General features: G+C 43.9%; 1 protein-coding gene across 1 annotated transcript; it reads left to right on the top strand.

Moving 5' to 3' along the window:
• The first annotated feature begins 1,605 nt into the window (after nucleotides 1–1,605).
• On the top strand, nucleotides 1,606–13,191 carry LIN7C (lin-7 homolog C, crumbs cell polarity complex component). Its single transcript, XM_004585444.3, has 5 exons — nucleotides 1,606–1,675; nucleotides 4,953–5,071; nucleotides 6,077–6,148; nucleotides 8,489–8,698; nucleotides 9,628–13,191. The coding sequence occupies exons 1-5, from the start codon at nucleotides 1,639–1,641 to the stop codon at nucleotides 9,781–9,783; spliced, it is 594 nt and encodes a 197-aa protein (XP_004585501.1). The 5' UTR covers nucleotides 1,606–1,638; the 3' UTR covers nucleotides 9,784–13,191.
• The last annotated feature ends 9,141 nt before the right edge of the window (nucleotides 13,192–22,332 follow it).

A 22,332-nucleotide genomic window follows, 5' to 3' on the forward strand; every position in this document is an offset into this window, starting at 1 on the left:
GCTGTCATCCTCTTTATTTTCACTGGGTGTTGGCTTGCAGATATTTGCATCCATTATCAGCTCTTTTCATGCAATTTTTTTTTGTTTTTTAGAAAAAATAATTACTTCATTTCTCTCCATTTGCTTAAGTTTCCACTGCCTGTCACCAATTCTTCCCTGAATTCTCCACTAAAAATGTTCACGTGGTACCATTATGGTCACCCAGGAAGCTGTTCAAGCTGCTGCTTGGGAAACCTACATCGCAAATCACAGTACCTGGGATCCAGTTTACTACTGACGTGCCTAGAGAGGCAACAGGTGATGGCTCTGCTACCTGGGTTCCTGCTACCCTTGTGAGAAACCTGCATTAAACCTGCATTGAGTTCTGTCTAGCTCCTGGCTTTGGCCTGGTCCAGCCCTGCCTGTTGTGGGCATTTTGGGAGTGGATTAGCAGACAGAAGATTCCTCTGTCTCCTCTTTCCATCATTTTGACTTTCCAATAAGCAAGTAAAACTTAAAAACTAATGGCCAAGGAACTGGCTGCAGCTTGGTTCACTTGCAGCCTACACAGGAGTACTGGCTGAGTCCTGACTATTCTGCTTGCATCTGATTTCCCACTCATCCATCTAGGGAGGCAGATGTCAACTTGGACCCTTGTCACCCATATGGGAGATAACAGGAGCCCTGGCCAGGCCCAGCTGTTGCTAGTAGTTGAGTAGTGAATCAACAAAAAAGAGCTTTCACTTCCCCGTGTCACTTGGCCTTCAAATAAAGGAGAAAAAAAAAAAAATAGATAGATAGGGTCACCCATTTTGGTGAATTGTTAATTTCGTTTTTTTCTTCTTGGTGATATGCCATCTAGTTTTCTGCCCTACTCCACGGTGAATGGGCCACTTGGACAGGCCAGCTGCGTGGGCCTCCCTTCACAACTGTGCTCATTAACTTTACCTGTCAATTTGACTGTTAAGGGATACTGAGACCCCAGCTCAGCCAGGGTGTTTCTAAATAACCTCAGTATTTCCACAAATAAGCTAAGAGCACGCTCATGGCACCGATGAGAGCCTGAGTGGAAAAAGCCAGAAAAGGGAGGAGAGGACACCAGGGAGTGTAGGAGTGGGATGCACTCCTGGAGACTAAGCAGGCTAATCCATCCTCGGTCAGGGCAACTTGGGGCTCTGGGCTGTGAGGACTGACTCCCACCACTGGCTTCCCCAGTCCCAGGCCTTTGGGTGGGATTGGAATTAACCACCTTCTTGGCCGGATCTCCAACTCCGGAGTCACCTGATAACGCTCCATCCCTCCTAGTCCAGCTCTTTGTACGTGTCTGTGTTCTGTTGGCTCCGTCTCTCTAAGGCCGGCATCCACCATAGGCAGGGCCGAGGGGTCCAAGTAAGTGGTTTGAGGTCTGAAACGAAGTGCTCATTTGGAAACGGCGCTTTACTTAAGTCTTAGGCGAGCGGGGGACTCGAACATCCTATCGCAGCTTAACCAGAGCAGTGAACTGGACCCTAAAACTGCCTCGGCCAAGTACCCCACAGTCCGCCACACGCCGGCTCTCGCGATACCCGCCTCCCCGCGCCCTTCCGGCTCCGGTCGGCCCCGCCCCCGCCGCAGCTCGTCCGTCGTCATTTCCTGTGGGTCTGCAGGCTTAGAGAGAAGATGGCGGCGCTGGGAGAACCTGTACGGCTGGAACGGGGTGAGTGCCGCCCGGGCCCGGGCGGAGGCGAGCGGAGGCCGTGTGAGAGGGCCGTGCGCTGGAAGCGAGGAGGGAACGTCCGGGCCCCGAGATCCGCTGCCAGCCTGTCCCTGGTGCTGGCGCGGGCGACCGACAGCGTCGCTGTGCTCGGCTCCCGGGAGCTCCCGGTGCTTTGATTGACATCCAGCTCCCTCCTCTGTCCGCACGGACTGGCCAGGGCTTAGCACAGTGGGGGGGACACTGCGGCCGAACAGCTAACACCACACGCTGCTGGGGCAGACGACGGGCGTCCCCACCTTGCACACACCCTGCAGGTCAGGTGCCTGCTCCAGAACCTTACCTGCCGCACACACTGGGTTACTAACCACCGCGTCTCTTGCATGTGGGAACTAGTTTTGCTGGCTCCTCGCCACCCCCGATAAAGGTGAGGAGTGCGTTAGGGACAGTGCTGCTGGCTTGGTCTTGGGAAGGAGTTTACGTAACTGGACCGGGTAGTGACACTTGCAGGTGTAGCGCGCTGCCTTGTTTACAAACACTACTATGGCAGGCTTCTTGGAGCACTCTGCCAAGGACAGTAAACCCTGCCTCGCCGAGTGATTTACAGAGGACCTGACGGTGCCCCTGCCGGCATCGTTATATAGTTTCCCAATATTTCACTCCTCCATCCTCCCAAATTCTTTTTTTTTTTTCTTCCTAGCATGTATTAGGCACAACAACATTAGAATCATTGATAAGAGCCAAGAAGTACAAAGTAAACGTTCTGAATGCTATTGGAAAACAACGCATAGGGTGGAAATTGAAATTGTTTGGAACGTAACTGCATTTGCAGTTACAGCCTGGATATTTATATACTTTAAGAATGCACGTTGTTAGAATTATTGTAATTAGGTAAACCTCTTTCCTCGTGCCATCCCACAACGTGCACTTTAGATTGTTAGTTCGCTCCTTGTGGCTTTGGCAGTATGTATATGGGAGATAGCTTCGCCCATCAGGCTGGTGATGAAGGCATCTCTCTGACAGGGGAGTGGCTAGGCCCAAGACTGCCATCTTCCTGGTTAATGCAGTGTGGTAGTGTGCTTTGTAGATAGGAACAGATCTGTTGGATGTTAACAGGACTCTGTGTTTTCCCGTGGAAGGTGATTGTGGGATTGTGAAATGTTAGTGTCCTTTTGTGTTGTTAGGTGCAGCACAAAGTGTGACAGACATGAGGAAACCTGGCTCTCTTGAAGAGTAATTTTGTACTCAATTTTGAATTGACTGTTGTGAAACACTTGTAAACTTCTATGGTACAAAGAACCAGAAGGTTTTTCAGCACCCTTGTGGTATGCTGGGACTAAAGACTCTGCTTAACCCACAGCTCCACCATGCTAGCCTCAAGAAAATATTTTTAAGTGTGATTTTAAAATTTTATTTTATTATAAATATAGTTGTTAATTTCATTTTTTTTTTGGCATTGTTCATTGATCATGTCCGGAGTAGAATTTTTGGATGTGTGTATTTTTTGAAATGTAAAGTTTTACTTCTGATATTATTGATGTTGTGTTCATTATTTCCATTTTAAGGTTTTGCAATAAAGTGCCCAGCACCTTGCCAGAAATGAATTACTAGTGGTTGCCTTTTGTTAAGATAGAGTCAAACTGCCTCAACTCTCGATAGAATTCTTTAAGAATCTACTAAAAACACTTGGCATAATTTTATAATGCACGATCCCAAGTGTCCTCACAACTATCAAGCCATGACTTAATAGAAAACAAATTTGAGCACATATTAGGTACAGGGTAGATTTAGTAAACAGTATTTCTTTTGTGGTTCACTGAAAACTCTTACATGCCTGCTATGTTAGAACGTTTGTGAATAATTGGTGAACCAGTCATCCCAAGTTTTGGTGGTAGGAAATCAGAATGGAGGTGTTCCATTCACGTTGTTTTGGTGAACATCAGTGTAAGCTTTTTATTACCTGAAATTAGAAAACCACTTTCCTTATATACTACATTTATTTGTAATTTTTCATCTGCACACACAAAGAAAATTTTCCAGTCCACTTGTTGTAACATGAAATTGGAGGTTTCTTTCACTTAAGTCAGACGAGTCAAAGAAATAATAGTCAGTGATCTGTACTCCCCTAGCGTACAGAAACAGTTAAGGAAAAAAAAATAGAGATAGTCACAGTATTGTAACATGAATCTGACCCTGGGATTTCTAAATCTATGCGCATATAGTCTCAGACTTCCCGGTGAGACCTGCACAGCGTGCTTAGTGCATTTACAAAAATGTATATAACCTCTTAGTGTAATGATCAGTTGGTGGTGGTATAATAATAACATTTATACTTTCTAGGCCCTTTTTTCATGATACTGTTTGATTCAGTCACCAAGTAATTTTTACCAGGAAAATATTCTTTATTTCCATTGTGCAGTGAAAAGGAGCCCACCAAGAAGATAGTGTTGAGATAAGATTAACAAAGCTAATCGTTTTATCTTTCTGTTTTGTAAACATTGATATTTGATTGAACTTACCTGAATTAAAACATGACCAGTGAATTGAAGTTGAGAGCAGACCAGTCTGTAGTTTCCCTTTGCTGCCTGCTATTAACTACACCTGTTAATGAACAGCCTGCGTCTACATGTACCATGGTTTCAGTCAAGAATTGAACAGTGACTTCACCTGCGCAGTGAGGCTGTACTGTGCAGTGCTTTGACTAAGTCATTCCTGTCAATGTGAGCACTGCCAGGTCTTCTGAAGCAGCACACGAGTCACACATTTGAGCCCAGTCCTTTCCGGTGACAGTTAGTGTTTTTGTTTTCAATTTGCCTGTTCAAAAAGTCCTGCTTCCAGATTTTCCACTTAAAAAAAAATTATTTTTATTGCAAAGTCAGACACACAAAGAGGAGAAGAGAGGAAGATCTTCCATCTGGTTTTCCACTTCTGTGTCAGCCTTTTTTCTGATGTGCTCTTTGACTCGTCCGATTTAAGTGAAAGAAACCTCCAATTTCATGTTACAACAAGTGGACCGGAAAATTTTCTTTGTGTGTGCAGATGAAAAATTACAAATAAATGTAGTATATAAGGAAAGTGGTTTTCTAATTTCAGATTTGGCATCCCTCCCTGCCGTGTGTGCACATGCCCACAGAAGTCCTTCCTGCCATGTGTGTGCGCCCTCATGCGTTTCCCATTCTGTGTTTCTGTATTTCTTGTTAGTCGTTGAGAAATGAATACTGTTATGTATTACATAGACATATGGAGAATACTCAGAGAAAATTAATTTTTTTAACTCTAGATATTTGTAGAGCAATTGAATTGCTGGAAAAATTACAGAGAAGTGGAGAGGTCCCACCACAGAAACTCCAGGCTTTACAGAGAGTCCTGCAAAGTGAATTCTGCAACGCTGTGAGAGAGGTAAGTGCATGTGATTCGTATTTGCTACAGTTTTGAACTGATTAAGCTCTGAAATTGGGAGTTCAGGAAATCTTTAAAAAAAAAAAAAAAAGGTTTATTCGTTACAAAGGCGGAGAGAGAGAGAATCTTCCATTCACTCCTCAAATGGCCACATTGGGTGGGACTGGGCCAGGCCAAAACCAGTTAGCACTTAGGCCGTCATCCACTACTTTCCCACGTGCGTTGGCAGGGGCTAGAGGGTAAATGCAGCAGCCGGGGCTCAAACTGGTATCCAGATGAGATGCTGGTACTACAGGCAGTGGCATAACCTACCTTAAGATGATTGATTATTATTATTGTTGTTATTATTGTTATTAGAAAGACTAGCAGAGATGAATCTTCCATCTGTTAGTTTACTTCCCAAGAGGCCACATGCTGGCCTGGGCCAGGTGAAACCCAGGAACTCTGTCTAGGTATTCCTGGTGGGGGCAGGAATCCAAGTATTTGGGCCCTCTGCAGCTCATTTCACAGGTACGTTAGCAGGGAGCTGCATGAGTGTGAGGGTAGCCAGGACTTAAATGCGTGCTCCAGAGGTGGTGTTACAAGTGTTGGTGGCTTAACCTGTTGCATCACAATGCTGACCACAATATCAGAATTTGGGGAGCTGGTAGATGATACTTTGAATATTTGGGTGCCATCCATGTGGGAGCCCCGGCTGGAGCTGCTGCCTCCTGGCCTTGGCCTGATCCAGCCCTCGCTGTTGGCACTTGGGGAGTCAGCCAGTGATGGAAAATCAGTCTCCCTCCACCTCACCCCCGTCCCCTGCTGCCACCATCTCTGTCTCAAATAAATAGATGACTTTTAAGAAATGTTAGGACTTGGTCCTTCTCAATTTTGTAATTTCTGATTAAATATTTCACAAAGATGCTTCAGTTTGCTAAGATTTTAACATGTTTTCTGACTACATGAAAAACACAATAAAGTATGGTCTCAAGTTTTAGCTAAAATGCACCTTTGGTTTTGCAGGTGTATGAGCACGTCTATGAGACTGTGGACATCAGCAGCAGCCCCGAAGTAAGAGCGAATGCAACTGCCAAGGTATAGATTTTCATTTACCAAAAGTATGACTTGCTTATGAAATATCTATTTAAAACATATTATTAGTAGATTCATAAGCTTTTCTTCAAAAAAAAAAAGACTAACAATGTCTTTCAACCTACACTGAACATTTCAAGAGCTTAAAACAGAAATTTTTTTTAATTAGCTTATAGGACATTTTATCATGCAGATAATGCATTGAAAATGTACTTATACACAAATGATACATCATGAAGGCTATAACACGCATTATCCATGTATTGTGTAAATTTTCAACAAAATTCTGAGGTGTGAATTACTGAGTACATTTATTGATAAGCAGTATTTATGAAATTACTTGTGTTAAATCACATGTAGCAAATGCAGGTGCTGGAGTAGTTCTTTGCTTTCTGCTTTGTCATAACTGCAAATATATAGAATAATATCAGAAGTAGGTTCCCTCTTTATAGCAGGTTCTCAAATAATTCAAGCATTGACCAGTGTTAATATCTTATGTGGTCAGAATAAATTAATATAAAGCAATAGGTGACTTACTCTAGAATTAGTCATTAGGTAACTTTTCATTGATATTTTACAAGGGAAGTACTGGATTCTTTGACAAACTACACTAACATGGTTGGTTGTGTTTGAAAAGAGCAAAATAAAATTTTTGTTTTGTTTTGTTTTGTTTGCGTGTTTTTTAGTTCCAGGACCTTTATAGCTCACAGAGTTTCTGAGCCTTAGTCACCTCTGCTCTAGAATAATGCATTTCCAGAGATTCAGGAACAGTATTTAACAAATCTGGTTTCTTTCTTGCTACTTCCCATTTTGTTCATATATCCCTCTGTGTTCTGATCCATCACAAAAGAAAGTACCAGGAGGCAGCATTGTGGCACAGTCAGTTAAGCCACCATTGTGACTGATGCTGGAGTCCCAGCTGTTCTGCTTGCCATTCAGCTCCCTGCTGGGGCGCTCCTCGCCACTGGGTGGGAGGCCTGGCTCCTGGCCCGTACTTGGCTTTTGTGGCCAGCTGGGGAGTGAACCATGAGATGTAAGAGCTCTCACTTTCTCTCCCTCTCATCACTATGCCTTTCAAATAGTTTTTAAAAGATGATTCCAGGAGCTGGTGCCCGAGTAAGGCCGACTAAGCCTTGGCCTGGGCCCCAGCATATCATGTAAGTGCCAGTTTGAGTCCCAGCAGTTCTACTTCTGATCCAGTTTCCTGCTGATTGCCTGGGAAGGCTGAAGAGAAGGGCCTGCTAGAGACCTGCAAGAAGCTTCTGGCTCCTGGCTTCAGATCTGCTCAGCTCCAGCATTTGGGAAATAAACCAGCGAATGGAAGATCTCTTTGTCTCTCCTTCTCTCTGAAACTCTGCCTTTTAAGTAAAAATGAAATGAATCTTAAAATTCATAAAAGCAAGGGCTGCATTGGGCAGGCCAATCTTCCACCCAGTGGCACCGGCACCCCCTGTGCAGGCCTGGTTCAAGTCGTAGCTGCTCCACTTCTGATCCTGCTCTCTTACAGTCAGGGAAAGCAGCAGACGAAGGCCCAAGGTGTATGAGAGTTTGAAAGTCCATATGAGAAAAACTAGTTGCTGACTGTGGCTTCAGCCTGGCCCACACCTGACTGTTGTCATCTGGGTAGTAAATCAGTGATTGGAAGATCTCTATATTTTGTCTTTTTATTAAAGATTTATGTATTTGATGGGCCTGACACAATAGCAGGATCCCATATGGGTGTCGGTTCTAATCCTGACAGCTCCACTTCCCATCCAGCTCCCTGCTTGTGGCCTGGGAAAGCAGTTGAGGACGGCCCAAAGCCTTGGGACCCTGCACCCATGTGGGAGATCTGGAAGAAGCTCCTGGCTTCAGATTAGCTCAGCTCTGGCCATTGCGGCCACTTGGAGAGTGAACCAATGGATGGAAGATCTTTCTGTCTCGCCTCTGTAAATCTGCCTTTCTAATAAAAATAAATCTTTAAAAATAAAAAGATTTATTTGAAAGGCAGGACTGAGGGGGTGTGCAGAGAGAGAAGGAGGTCTTCCATTTACTGGTCTGCTCTTCAAATGGCTGCCACGGCTGAAGCTGGGAGCCACGTGCTGCTTTAGGGTCTTCCATGTGTGTGGCAGGGGCCCAAGTACCCAGGCCACCCTCACAGCTTTCCCAGGCACATGAGGAGGGATCAGAATAGGAAGTGAAACAGCTAGGACTTGAACCATCTAACTTTGCAAGCAAAATTTCAGCTACTGTGCTATGATGCCAACTCCTAATTTTTTTTTTCTAGCAAAGTCTTTATTTAACAGAGACAAGCGAGCTGAAGTAAGAAAAGGTCAGTTTTAAATATGTAAAATTTCATTTTAGGCTACTGTTGCTGCATTTGCTGCCAGTGAAGGACACTCTCATCCTCGAGTAGTTGAGCTCCCAAAAACAGAAGAGGGCCTTGGATTCAATATTATGGGAGGCAAAGAACAAAACTCGCCAATATATATATCTCGAATAATTCCAGGTGGAATTGCTGATAGACATGGAGGCCTCAAACGAGGAGATCAACTCCTTTCTGTGAATGGAGTGGTAAGGATGAATTTTATTTCTATTTGCAATGATGTTTTGTGACCAGCTGGGGGCACATTTGAGTCATTGAAATAAAATAAAAATTCAGGATTCCTTAAAAGGGCGAGGCGGAGCCATTTAGCACAGTGATCCTTTTTAGAACACTTCAAATGTGCTTTGCTCCTTTTTTTATGTAAATGAGCAGTGCTTACTGCTTTTATGACATAATTAAGTTCTTCAGTAAATAAAACATTAAATTAGAAGCGTGCCATAATTATAGAAATACAGCTGCTAGATTTACTTTTGACTTAATGGAGTAATGATTTGGGGCTTAGAAAACAATTTTTTTTTTTTTATTATTTATTATTTAACTTCAGTAATTACATTGTATTATGTGACACAGTTACATAGATACTTGGGTTCTCCCCATAGAAAACAATTCTTAAGGGCTGGTTCTATGGCTCAATAGGCTAATCCTCCACCTTCAAGCACCAACATTCTCTCCAGGTGGAGGTTCTTATCCCAGCTGCTTCACTTCCCTTCCAGCTCCCTGCTTATGGCCTGGGAAAGCGGTAGAAGTTAACCCAAAGCCTTGGGATCCTGCACCTGTGTGGGAGACCCAGCAAAGGCTCCTGGCATCTGACTTTGGATTGACTGGTTTCGGCCATTGCTGCCATTTAGGTAGTAAACCAGCGGATGGAAGATCTTCCCTCTCTGTCCTTCTCTGTGTAAAACTATGCTTTTCCAATAAAAATAAATTTTAGAAAATAGTTCTTATACTATAAACAATGTGGCATAGCAAAGAATTTTATACCAATTAAGATGATAAAGCAGGGCTCTTTCTATTTTATAGAGTTGAAATCATACAGCATTAAAACTTTTTCATGTGTATTGAACATTCTCGCATTTTTACATAACTTACTAATTATGTGCCTATCTTTTTATTGCAGAGTGTTGAAGGAGAACATCATGAAAAAGCTGTCGAACTCCTGAAAGCAGCTCAAGGAAAGGTTAAGTTAGTGGTCCGATACACACCCAAAGTTCTGGAAGAAATGGAGTCCCGATTTGAAAAAATGCGATCCGCAAAACGCAGGCAACAGACCTAATACAGCTCAAGCTTCGCACCCCGGTGTCTTTTGCGGCTGGAGGTTTCAGCTGTGACCTGCCGAGGGCCGCAGGGCGGATGATTGTAAAAACAAACTTCCCTTGAGATCCTTCTTACCATTTTATAAATGCCTATTTTAACATTTATTTATGGTTCCAGAGAGGCGTACACTTTTCTGATGAGAAAAAGTAAAAGGTGATGAGGGCAGTTGTGTCCTGCAGTTTTTACAGGCCTTTTTCAAATGCAGACTTTGTCATAAAATTGTTATAGATTTTTTAAAATGCTTTTTAATATTAAAATGTACTTTTACATTCTTAATCTTTTTTTAGTAAAAAAAAAAAGTGTTTTCTTTATTTGGCAACTTGTTTGAAAATAACAGTTCTCCAATTCTTTTTCCACTTACTCTATTTTTTTTAATCTGTAAAATTTCTTTACAATTTTCCAATAAATTAAACAGAATTGTCTCATCTATAGCAATTCATTAGATCGTCAGTGTTAATATCACTGCTGCATTTTGTACTTTGAACACATGTATACTCAGTGGTAAATCAACTCGGCACAGTGGAAGTTTTTGCTTTTATTTAAGCATAATATAAAATGAATATTCATTTATACTGATTTATACACGTTTTTTAAACACTGAAACAATCATTGACGAAATATGTAGTCTTAATATTTGAGCAGGATGTAACTTGATTGCTAACATTACTGATTACATCCCTTTATAGCCACTATATAAAATTGTAAATGCAGAGTCAGATTTCTTTTGCAAATTTTTTTGTGCTATTGATTTTTATTTAAATATATTTCTTTTTTTTTTGTTGTTCCTTCCATTCCTAGAGATGAGCTAGTTAGTTTGTGGTTGGAAATGGCAAAAGCAAAGAAAAAAAAGTAATACACTCTCAAGAGTTGTACATTCTTACTAGTTCGATTTCAAGAATTGATTTTCAGTAGGAAGAAGAGAGAAGGATATAATAAAGATACATAGATATGATGTAGTGTATTTGTAAGAATCTAGCTGTGTCAAAACAAATAGGAACTATACATATGAAAACGGCTGGATTCAGAAACACAGTCTTTGTTTACGGTCTAATACAGTGATGGGGAGTTGAAGAGATGCTTTATTGCATTTGTCCACTGGATGTCACTGTTCTACTAAATGGCAGCTATTGGTATGGTGATGACTGAGAACTGAAAAGCCGAAAGTAAAGAATGTGTTTTCAGTTACAGCTTATAGGAAGATTCTACTTTTTAAAATATTGCAAATGATGTGGAAAAAAAAGAGATACAGGTTCTAAATACATGAGGGGTTTGACATCATTATTGACCTGTAAAGAAAAAAAAAGTGGGTGTTTTGTAACATTCCTTCAGGAAGACTACAAATGTATACCTTTGCATGTTTGTGAGCACTGTGATTCCTACAGGATTATGCCAGGTTTCAGTGATTTTTCAGAATAAAAGTCAAATCAGCATTGTTATTTATCATTTAGGTATTGAACACTGGACTGCATGGTTGAATGTGTCTTTAGTCCACTACAAAATGCTTGTTATTGATAGGATCATGTTCTTAAATTGTATATTTTCAAAACTGATGTTTTTAAAAATGTTGAGACCAAAGTAGTATAGAAGAATTATGGACTTAATTTAATTGTAAAGTTATTCATTGTAGAACTTTATATATTAAAGAGAGGTATTGGTGCATATGAAAACAATAATATTATTGTTATGCTCGTGTTCTTGCATTGCAGAGTAAGTAAACCCTGAAGAAATCTTATTTTAATATAACTACAGCTGCAGTAGCTTTTAAGAATGTATCAACATTTCATTATAAATTACAGCTTCCTGGTTCGGTGTCTCAGCTGTTTTCAGAACTTCAGCCAAGTTAAATCTTTTTTGGTGTTGAAACTTAGTAAGTTGAGTAAGCTATTTTTTTTTCCTACAATAATCCACAATCTGTTCTTTATGCGGATTGGCACCTGTTTATATTTGCTAAAATAAGGATAGTTTAAAGGAGCCAAATACAGCAGTCTTGCTTGCTCCTGTCGAGCATGAATAGAAGTAGTTTGTTTTCATTAATGGAGTTTTCATAATGTCTCCCAGAATTTTAGATCTTGACCACAGAAAATTCAATCCTTCAGTGGCAAAAAGGTAGAGAGCATTAGCCTAACATAGAAAGGAAGTGAAGGGAATTTTCATCTTGTAAAAGGATGGTTCATGAAGAAAACATAGTATACTATAGGTACTTGATTCATAAATTACCCCCCTTTCCAATTTCCATCTGTCTTGTTATTTCACAGTGGTTGACTGAGTGGTTCTTGACTGGCTGCACAGCAGAGCATCCTGCAGGGCTTCGAGAATATGGATCACTGTCCAGTCAAACAGTGCTAACGAGTCAGGATCACTTTTCCTCTTTAAAGCTTCTTTGATGGTTCTGGTGGCCAACCAGAGCTGAGAACCAGTAGTTCTCAGTTTATAAGATGATCTAATTACACTAGATTATGTGTGGAAGTGTCCGTGGAATAATTCAGCTTGCAGCTATGTAATGATTGATGACTTTCCTTAGGCATTAAAGATAGCTTGGCATTCTTTTATTTGGAAAGTAATTACATTCTACTCTTGTAAAAGTGTGAGTAGTTGAAATGTAAACTTATTATGTCATCCTTCTGCCCCCATTGCCTTTAAAGCTTAGAAAAATAAGTGTTTATTTGAAAAAGCATGCTTCAACATTGCAGATGAGGAATGTCAATGGTAACCATTATGTTAACAAGGGCACTTAACCATTAGCATTAAACTACATTATAGCGGCCTCCGTCTATAGGTTTGGGTGCTTCAGATGTGTTTTATTAAAAAATATATATATAAAATTTCTAAAATTTTTCTGGTCAAGTAGTTTGGCTCCAATACAGTGTTTACAATTAAAGTGGATATTACAGCACTTAATAAAAGAAATGGTTATGGCTTAACTGAAAAGAGTGTCAGCATGGCTTGGTATAGAGTTTAAAGAGTACATATCGTGCATATTTTATAATGTGGAATGACGATTGAAATATCAAGGACTTTAGTAATTGTATTTCCTGAATAAATGTATGTTTATGAAATTTTCTAACGTACATCTTGTCTCCTCTGCCAGTAGTCTGTTTTGTAGACTTCATTATGTACAATTCACAGACTGTTGCTTCAAAGGTTGTTGCAGTCATCGTTAATTAGCGGAAAGAAATCACCTGCTTGCTTATTAATTCTTAACTTTCAAACTCATTTGTATTTGGACATGATTTTTAAAATATTGGCAAATATTTTACTTTTGGTTAATAGCCAAAATGATGTAAAATAACACTTTTTCAATAGATGGTTTCCTTTATGAGTTTAATTCTGATCCTAAGGCTTATTTAAAATAAATTTTTCTGAGGCATGTCCTTGTTCACTGGATTTGAAAAATTCAACAACTATACAGTGGATAGGTTTCTGAAAGCTGTGCATATTAAGCGACTTGTACATAATCCATGGTGGTTGCTGTTTAAATGGACCTTCAGATTTTTACATTATGTCCTTTATAAAATGTAAGTTCAGAAGAAATTCATTGTTTCAAGACGGGGGTACGGTATGAGTCTGAGGGCGCAGACTGAAACCCAGCAGCTCTGGGTTGCATCCCAGTTCCGTGTGACCTGGGACAAGGTTCCTCCTGTGCTGTGCCTTGGGTCTCCTGTCTGTCACGTAACCGTAAAGCACTTAGGTACCTGGCATTGTGCGTACTATTTGTATCTGGCCATTTTTTCCTTGTATAATAACATTAGAACCTTGTTTGCTAAAAGAAATAATTTCCAAACAATAAAATTAGCAGATTCTTATTATTGACACCTAGAAAAGCTAACCTTAAAGTTATGCTTGAAAAAATCAAGAAAAGCGAGACTCGTACGGAACTTCAGGGCTCTGTCTCTGCTTGTTAAAGAACCTTGTGGGATTCTGCAACTAGTGGACTTCGAAGGATAGAGGATATTGGGACCACATTCTTTAAAGGAATTACCCAGCTCTTACTAGACTGAATTACAGGATGAAGTCACCACAAGGCATAAATCATGAGCTTTTTTTTGAAGATTTATTTATTTTTATTGGAAAGTCGATCTGTCTGCCGGTTCGCTCCCCAAGTGGCTGTAACAGCGAAAGCTGAACCCATCTGAAGCCAGGAGCCAAGGTCATAAGGCTTTGGGCCATCCTTCATTTCTTTCCCAGGCCACAAGCAGGAGGCTGGATGGGAAGTAGAATAGCTGGGACACAAATTGATATCCATATGGGAATCTGGTGCATGCAAGGCAAGGATCCAGCTACTAGGCTATTGCACTGGGCCCACCATAATGAAATTTTAACTAAGAAAGGATGCCAGCCACCAGTCCCAACTCTCACTGGTGGGTGCTGCAACCTTGCCCTGCTCAGTCTGCTCTCATCCCTGACTCATGCGAACCAGTAGGTGTGGCAGCCTAGCCCAGCATGACCTGCACTCCATCCTGGTTTCTGCACTTGCCAGTCAGGTATGGTTTGCTTGGCTCTGCCCGGTCCACTCCTTTCCAAAACCAACTCACACACTTGCCAGTGGATGGAGCTACCCTGTCCAGCCTGCCCAACCCCAGGTCTGGAGCACGTGCTCATCAGTGGGAGCTATGACCTACTAGGAGAGTTGTCCATGTTCCCCCACTCAGCAAACTTCCGGACCCAGATCTCGTCCATGCCAGTGGGTGATAGGCCTAACATGGCCTGACCCATCTGTCCTCGCCTTTGTATGAGCTGGTGTGGTCTGGCCCGCCCCACACCCTGCTTTAGGGTGCTCATGGGGGTGATGCAGCCTGGAACTGAGCCACTTTTTCCCAGTCCCAATACCGGTGATCATGGGTGAGTTCCATGGTCATGCCTAACTCAGCCCATCACCCTCCCAACTCCCAAGCTTACCAGCAGGACTTATAATTCTATAGGGTTGGGCCCATATATCCCCCACAGAATCCACCCCCAGACCTGGTTCTGATGTGTGCTGGTTGGTGCCATGACCCAGTTTAATGTGACCCATCCCCTGATCCAACACTCACTGTCAGGTACTGGGATCCAGCCCTGCCAGACAGGCCCCCAGCCATAGCTTGCAAGTACACTGGTGTGTGGTAGGCAGCCATGTTCCATGCTGAGAAGCCTAACCCAGGACTTCTATGGGGCTGGTGCATCAGTCTGACCCATAAAGATCTTCAGTTCTCTTCTCCAAACCACCACGTCTCTCACTTACCTGCAAGTAAGTCCTCTCATTGGGTGTCCCTCAGGATTCATTCCTTACCTACTCGTACAGTGGCCTTAACCATGGATATCCCCAGGTAGTAATTCTATACCCTCAAGACCCCAAGAGCTATCCGCCAGGCAGCCAGCAGGCAGAGCCCACCCATAAGCCCAGGACCCTCTCCCTTCTTAGCTGCGATGGGGAGCTCTGATCCCCGGCAGGATGCCTGGGCCAGCACTGGTACTCCCAGCCACAAGCACATGGTTGAGGGATCCATACACCTACGCTGCTGCTCAGGCTTACCTCAGTTCAAAGTACTTTCCCAAAGTTGTCCTTGTCAGGGCACTGGCTCCTTGAGCACTAAGAATGGATGTTTCTGCAACAGCCCGTGCTCCATTTGGACTGTCATGAGGAACTGGCCACAGAGACTGATCTCTGATGTGTGCAGCCTTCTTGAAATGTATACAGAGCATTGTTCCAGCAGAGCTGTTCGCATTGCTCCTGCCTTTAACGTGTTCATGGTACATATGAGATGATCAGTGTAAAAGGGGCTGGGGAGGTAGCACAGGCCTTTGGTTCAGTTGTGAGGTCACCACGTGGGGCGCTCGCATTCCCTTTAATGATTCCTGAGTCCTCTGCTTCCAGGTCAGCTTGCTGCCAATGCACACCCTGCGCGGCACAGGTGCTGGGGACTGCTTCTCATGGTGTCAGGGATGAAGCTTTGGGCTTCCGGCTTCGGCCTGGCCCAGCCCTGGCCCAGCCCTGGCTGCTGCAGGCATTTGGGGAGTGAACCAGCAGATGGGACGTATCTTCCTGTCTGTTTCTCTACCTGTCAAAAAAATTTTTTTTTTAATTTTGCCATGATATAAGATGTCCAACACAATCCTTCCTTATTTCCTCTTGGGCATCATTTCATTCTGCTGTCGAGCCTTTTAAATCCGCACCCAGTTCTTACTGAAGTCTTTCCCAGTGCTTCAGCAGGTTGCTCCTCATTCGAGAATCAGCTGACATCACCTTTGTGACTGTGTCAACACCTTGTTTCTGTTTTAATTTGCTTGCTGTCTTCCTCTAGAACTCAAGTTCCAACCCAGCAAGAGGGAGCACATCAGAACCACATTGCTTAATGCAGTTTCTTAGCATGGCAGGAAGTGTTGTCCACTGCCAGATCAAGAGCTTTACATTGAACTGTCAATACCAACAATGACAGATGCACCAGGCAAGCACGAAACTTTGAACTGAGGTCATTACATGCCTAGAACGGACCAAAATACTAAAGGGAAAATAATACCTTTATGTCTGTTATTACTTCACACCATCAAAATGCCGAGTAGTATTTGCAGAGCGTGATGATGAAGGCTATTTTAGTTTTTTATTTATGAACAAAAGTTCCAACTGATGTTGAGTGGCTAAAATTTGTACATTATTGATTTGTAAAGTTTTCTAGAAAATCAACAAATAATAATGAAGGGTTGTATACCGCTTGCTAAGGCCTGGCTTTTTGTTGTTGTTGTTTTAAAGTTTATCTATTTTTATTGGAAAGTCAGGGATACAGAGGAGTGAAAGAGGAAGATCTTCTATCTGTTGATTCACTCTCTAAATGGCCGCAACAGCAGGAGCTGAGCCAATCTGAAGCCAGGAGCCAGGAGCTTCTTTTGGCTCTTCTATGCTGGTGCAGGGTCCCAGGGCTTTGGGCTATCATCCTCCACTGCCTTTCCAGGCCACAAGCAGGGAGCTCTGGATGGGAAGCGCTGGATTAGAACTGGTACTCATATGGGATCCCAACACATGTGAGGCAAGGGCTTTAGCTGCTAGGCTACCATACTGGGTCCAAGGCCTGGCTTTTTAACTGTCTCAACTGTGCAGTTTTAGGTTAAAAAAAAAAAAAAAACAGCAGTGATATAGTGGACTTAAGTCTTGATTCTGCCAATTAACATGATTTTGAAGCCCTGATTTCCTTGATCAGGCAGGAAGGGAGGTAAGGAGGAGGTTGATGATTTCCAATCCTGTTTTTTCCTTTTAGAGAGTGTTCTCTGCTAGTTCATTCACCCGAACGACTGCCGCGGTTAGGGCTGGGCCCACTGAAGCCAGAAGCCATGAACTCAGTCCTGATCGCCCACAGAGCAAGGGCTCCGTTACCTGATTCCTTGAGCTACTCCCATTTGGAACCAGGAATAGAACACGGGGTCTATGAGAGCGATTTGGGCATCTATGATCTTCTAAAAAAAAATTTTTTTTAAGATTTGCTTATTTGAAAGGTAGTATTATAGGGGTAGAGAGAAGCTGAAAGAGAGAGCCAAAGGGGCGGAAAGACTAGGGGTGGGCCAGTGCAAAGCTAAGAGCCAGAAGCTTTAAGTAGATTTCCCACGTAACTGCAGGGGCCCATGTCCCTGGGCCTTGCCCTGCCGCTTTCCCAGGCGCATTAGCAGGGAGCTTGGTCACAAGCAGAGCAGCCAGGGCTTGAACCGGTGCCCAAATGCGACACCACAATGCAGCCCCCTAACCACTGGCCAAATACCTTATTCCTGGTTTATTTTATTTATTTTTCTTTAATTCTTGGAGAAGCATTTTCTTCAGCCAAAGCTAAATTAGCAATACTACTCTGCTCCAAGGGTTGGAGGGTAGGGGCTGGGTCTTACCTTGAGTCACTTCCCACTCTCCAGGGTTGATGAATTCTTCCAGCACACTTGGAAAACCCTTGCCCTGGAAGATCTTTAAAGTCTATTTCTGTTCTAAAAGTTCAGTATAAAATGCTGCTGCTTGATGTGAATGATATTATTGCGTGACATAAACCTGAATAGTTTATCCACGAAGAAGCACTTGCAATATTGGAAACACTGAAAGTCGTGCCTGGCTGCCTTCCGTTGAGATCCAGCAGAAACTGATTCCAGCCTTGTCTGCACCCAGCAAGGCAGCTGCTGGCACTGGCCTGAAGGTAGAAACTGGAGTGTCATCTTCCCAGTGATTTCCACCCGCTGCTAAGGCGCGGGGAAGCAGCAGGGGTGTCTCAGGTAGCCGCATCCTTGCTATTCATTTGCAAGAGCTGGATTGCATTTCTACCTCCTGTTTTAGGCTGGGCCCAGCCTTTGGTGTTGCAGGCATTTGAGGAGTAAATCAGCAGATGGCTATGTCTCCCAGCATGCTTCTCTCTCTTTCAAGTAATGATAGGAATGATGGAAGAAACCAAAACTGAAAGTGATAATGAAGAACTTGGATGAAGAAAGTCCTGGGTTGGGTATTCATTTCGGTAAAGGAAGCATGATTCTGGAGTGCCAACAGCTAGAATTTTCTGGAATACCTGAATGCGTGTACTCAATATGCGTGTATAAAGGCAGCCCCTGTCGGGTACTGGACATTGTTCTCAGGCTGCAGCAGTGGTCAAGGGCCTGCTGATCAGGGGTTCCTATGCTAGAGAGAAGCAAAGAGAAGGCAGGTAATGCAATGCTCACTGGTAAGCAGCGTTAGGAAGTACGGCAGGTTGGAGACCGGAGAGCTGTGAGCGGAGCATTCAGTTGCACATCTAGAGCCAGCATCATGTCACCCAGCTGCGTGTGGCTTCTGGGCTCGGGCTTTTGTCATAACCTTTCTACATGGCCCACTGTGCTTTTCATGGTGCTTGCTGGCACAAAGTCCCAGCACTGCGGTCAAAGCAGGTGCGCTGTGCTCATCATGCCTTTCCAACGAACGTCCTTGACGCGCTTCCTGGGGTTCCTATTTCAGTTGGGATAAAAACCCTAAGCTGCTCACCATGACCGGCGAAGTCGGCCAATCCCTGCTTGCATCTCCTCCCCAGCCTGCAGCTCCCCACGTCTGTTCTTCACACGTCTTCCAACAGAACAGGCCCTCACCCTCGTCTCGCCTGCCCGAAGCCCCCTTCGCCTGCTGGCTGCTGCTGAGCATCCTGTGTGCTCAGCTCACTCCCCACAATTATAAACTCCTGAGGGCAGCGGGGGCCCTTGTGCTTGCTGTTACATGCCCAGAGTGAAGGCCTGGGCCTGGCACAGAGAAGACAGCATTTGTTGAGAGAACAAATGCAGGAGTTCTAAGCTAGATAGTGAGCGGAAGAAAGGCTTCTGGGGCTGGCATTGTGGTATAGTGGGCAAAGCTGCCGCCTGCTCTAGCGGCATCTCATTTATGTGTCGGGTTCAGTCGTGGCTGCTCTGCTTCCAATCGAGCTCCCTGCTAGTGGCCTGGGAAATGCAGTAGAGGCTGGCATCGAGCTGGAGCCCCTGAACCCTGGTGGGAGATCCGGAAGAAGCTCCTGCTGCTTGCTTCTGATTGGCCCAGCATGGCCCAGCGGATGGACAATGTCTCCCTCTCTTTCAAATAAATAAAACAAATCTTAGAGAAAACAAGAACACAAACAACAACAAGTTTGGTCGTGTCATGATAGCCTGGTGGCTAAATCTTCACCTTGTATCTGCCAGGATCCCATATGGCCACCAGTTCATATCCCGGCTGCTCTTCCATCTCCCAGCTTGTGGCCTGGGAGGGCAGTGGAGGTTGGCCCAAAGTCCTGTGATCCTGTACCTGCATGGGAGACCTGGAGAAAGGCTCCTGGCTTCAGATTGGCTCAGTTCTGGCCTTTGTGGCCACTTGGGGAGTGAACCAGTGGATGGATGGTCTTTCTGTCTCTTCTTCTCTCTGTGTATCTGCCTTTTGAAGAAAAAAAAATCTCAGAAGATGGCATTTGAAGAGTCCTGAATGTTTAAAATGTACCTATTAAAATCATCTGTTGGAAGAACCAAGTTGTAGCATAGTGGGTTAAGCCAACATTTGCAGTATCCACATCCTACATCAGAATGCCTGGTTCGAATCCCAACCATTACATGCTTCTAGTGCAGCTCCCTGCTAGCACATGTGGGAGGCAGCCCTGCCACTCCTGCGAAAGGTTTGGAAGGAGCTGATGGCTCCTGGCATTGACTTGGGACACCCCTGGCTGCTGTGGGCATTTGGAGTATCAGAAAGAAGGCAGAAGCTCTCTCGTTCTCTTGTTCCCTGTTATCCTGCCTTTCAAACAGCAAATAAACACATATTTGAAAATACATTTTTGTTGAAACTAGTGGCAGATCCAGAGATTCATCGCCCAGATGACCCCAACCATTGGGGCTGAGCCAGGCAGAAGCCACGAACCAAGAATTCCTCCGAGGTTTCCCACCTGGGGGGCAGAGCCCCGAGTGCGTGGACTGTCTTCTGCTGCCCCCAGGTGCGTCATCAGGGAGTTGGACGGGAAGCAGAGTAGCAGACTCGAATAGGTGCTCTGATCTGAGACTCCAAGGTCATGGGCAGTGACTTAACTCGCTGTGCCACCACACCAACCTTCAGAATAAAAAAAAAATTAAGATTTATTTTTTTGAGAGACAGATTTACAGAGAAAGGAGTGAAGAGAGGTTCTGTCTGCTGGTTCACTCCTCAAATGGCCGCAACATCCAGAGAGGAGCCTACGCAAAGTCTCATGCGTGGGTGCACTCCAGCCGTCTGCCAAGCACGTGGGTCATCTTCTGTTGCTCTCCCAGGCCACAGGCAGGGAGCTGGATCAGAAGCGGAGTCCATGTGAGGTGCTGGTGCCATAGGCACAGGCTTGGCCTATTATTTCATGGCACTGCGCCAAGAATCAGAATTTTAACACACTAAATACATGATTAATTTTAATGTGAACATTTTGAAAAGGAAAGGAGGTAACGACATACAGAGATACTTTTTCCCCTACCACCTAAAAATATGTAACCAAAATTGAACATTAACTGTGCTGGTAATCTTTTTCTCCTTCATTTTCACATTGTCACCACATGGTGGCGCCAAAGTGCCATTGCTCCTATTTCGGAATTTCCTGGTAGTTCTTGCTAAAGAAAGGTCCTAGGTTTAAAAATGTCCTTGCCACTCATGTTGCAGACCACATTGAATTTGGCATTTCTGGCTTCAACCTGGCCCAGCTCTCATTGTTTCAGGCCTTTGGGGAGTGAGCCAGCAGACGGAAGCTCACTATCTCTATGTCTGCATTGCTCTCTGAATCTCTTTTTCTCTCCCTAGTAAATGAGTGAAAAAAAAAAGCTGATCTTTTAACTCAAACTTACAATTGAGAATATTTTACAAAATTCGAAGTTCTGTAATAGGGAAACAATCTATCCTGAAAGAAAACAAAACTAATCAGCTAAAAGGTAATACTGCAGAAATGAATCCAGTATAAAGGTTGGGGTTGGGTTAGTATTAACTTTGGTCCCTCTACTAAATACATGTAACTATTAGAATGGAAATGTTATTTGGGTTTATGGTCGTTAACCCCAGCCAAGCTCAAACAGGACATTGGAGAAAGGAATTTCAGAGGCGACATGACATCTTCTTCCTTTTTTTTTTTTTTTAAGATTTAGTTATTTTTCTTGGAAAGTCAGATTTACAGAGAAAAGGAGAGACAGAGATAAAGATCTGGTTCACTCCCCAAGTGGCCACAATGGCAGCAGCTGAGCTGAACCAAAGCCAGGAGCCAGGAACCCCTTCCAGGTCTCGCACGCGGGTGCAGGGTCCCAAGGCTTTGGACCATGCTCGACTGCTTTCCAAGGCCACAAGCAGAGAGTTTAAAGGGAAATGGAGCTGGCAAGATATGAACTGGTATAGAGACAGGATTCTGGTACATGTAAGGTGAGGACTTTAGCCACTAGGCTACCACATCAGACCCCTTGACTTGCTCTCCAATGCTGAGTTTCCAAATTTCACAAAGTAATTGCAATTGCTAGCTGCTGGAGGGGAGAGGGGCCTTGCTGCACCTGTGTCCTGAGGCACCTGGGGAGATGCACATCCCAAGCCTGTGGCTGAACAGCCTGACAGACAAATCTACCATGATATTCTACTGCATCCCCCACCCAGACCGTGCTGCAACCAGCGAGAGCTAGCGCTTCCTGTGCCCCGGGGGGCTCTGAACAGCTACTGTTATCTCACTGAACTGTCCTAGACCCTCGCTGCAGCCTGAGACTCAGACCAGGCCAACGCTGCTTCCTTCCTTCTCTCAGCCGGGGCTGGCCTCACGGCTCTCCGTTATCCTCCTCCGCTTCCCTCCCAAACATTCTGTTCATGAGTAATCCTGCATCCATATCTGCTTCTTAGAAAACCCAAACGTGCACAGTCCCCTGGCAGGCAGTTATAAATGTGGGGGCGAAGGGACTACAGCAGAATCAGGAATTTCTTCAACATTTAGAACGCGGGTCCCACCCCCTGAGACCTAGCTTAGCAGGATCGATAGGCGGAGCTCTGACATTTCTGCTTTTAAAAGCATCGCTAGATGACTTATGTGAAGCTGATCCTGCAGTCGTC

The sequence above is a fragment of the Ochotona princeps genome, chromosome 4, assembly GCF_030435755.1.
Source record: "Ochotona princeps isolate mOchPri1 chromosome 4, mOchPri1.hap1, whole genome shotgun sequence".
Lineage (NCBI taxonomy): Eukaryota > Metazoa > Chordata > Mammalia > Lagomorpha > Ochotonidae > Ochotona > Ochotona princeps.

Bases quoted from the DNA above. Each gene is read 5' to 3' on its own strand.
- LIN7C (XM_004585444.3), top strand. From the start codon at position 1,639: ATGGCGGCGCTGGGAGAACCTGTACGGCTGGAACGGG. The intron at 1,676-4,952 runs GTGAGTGCCGCC...TTTTAACTCTAG, and splicing joins ACCTGTACGGCTGGAACGGG to ATATTTGTAGAGCAATTGAA. The intron at 8,699-9,627 runs GTAAGGATGAAT...TTTTTATTGCAG, and splicing joins TCCTTTCTGTGAATGGAGTG to AGTGTTGAAGGAGAACATCA.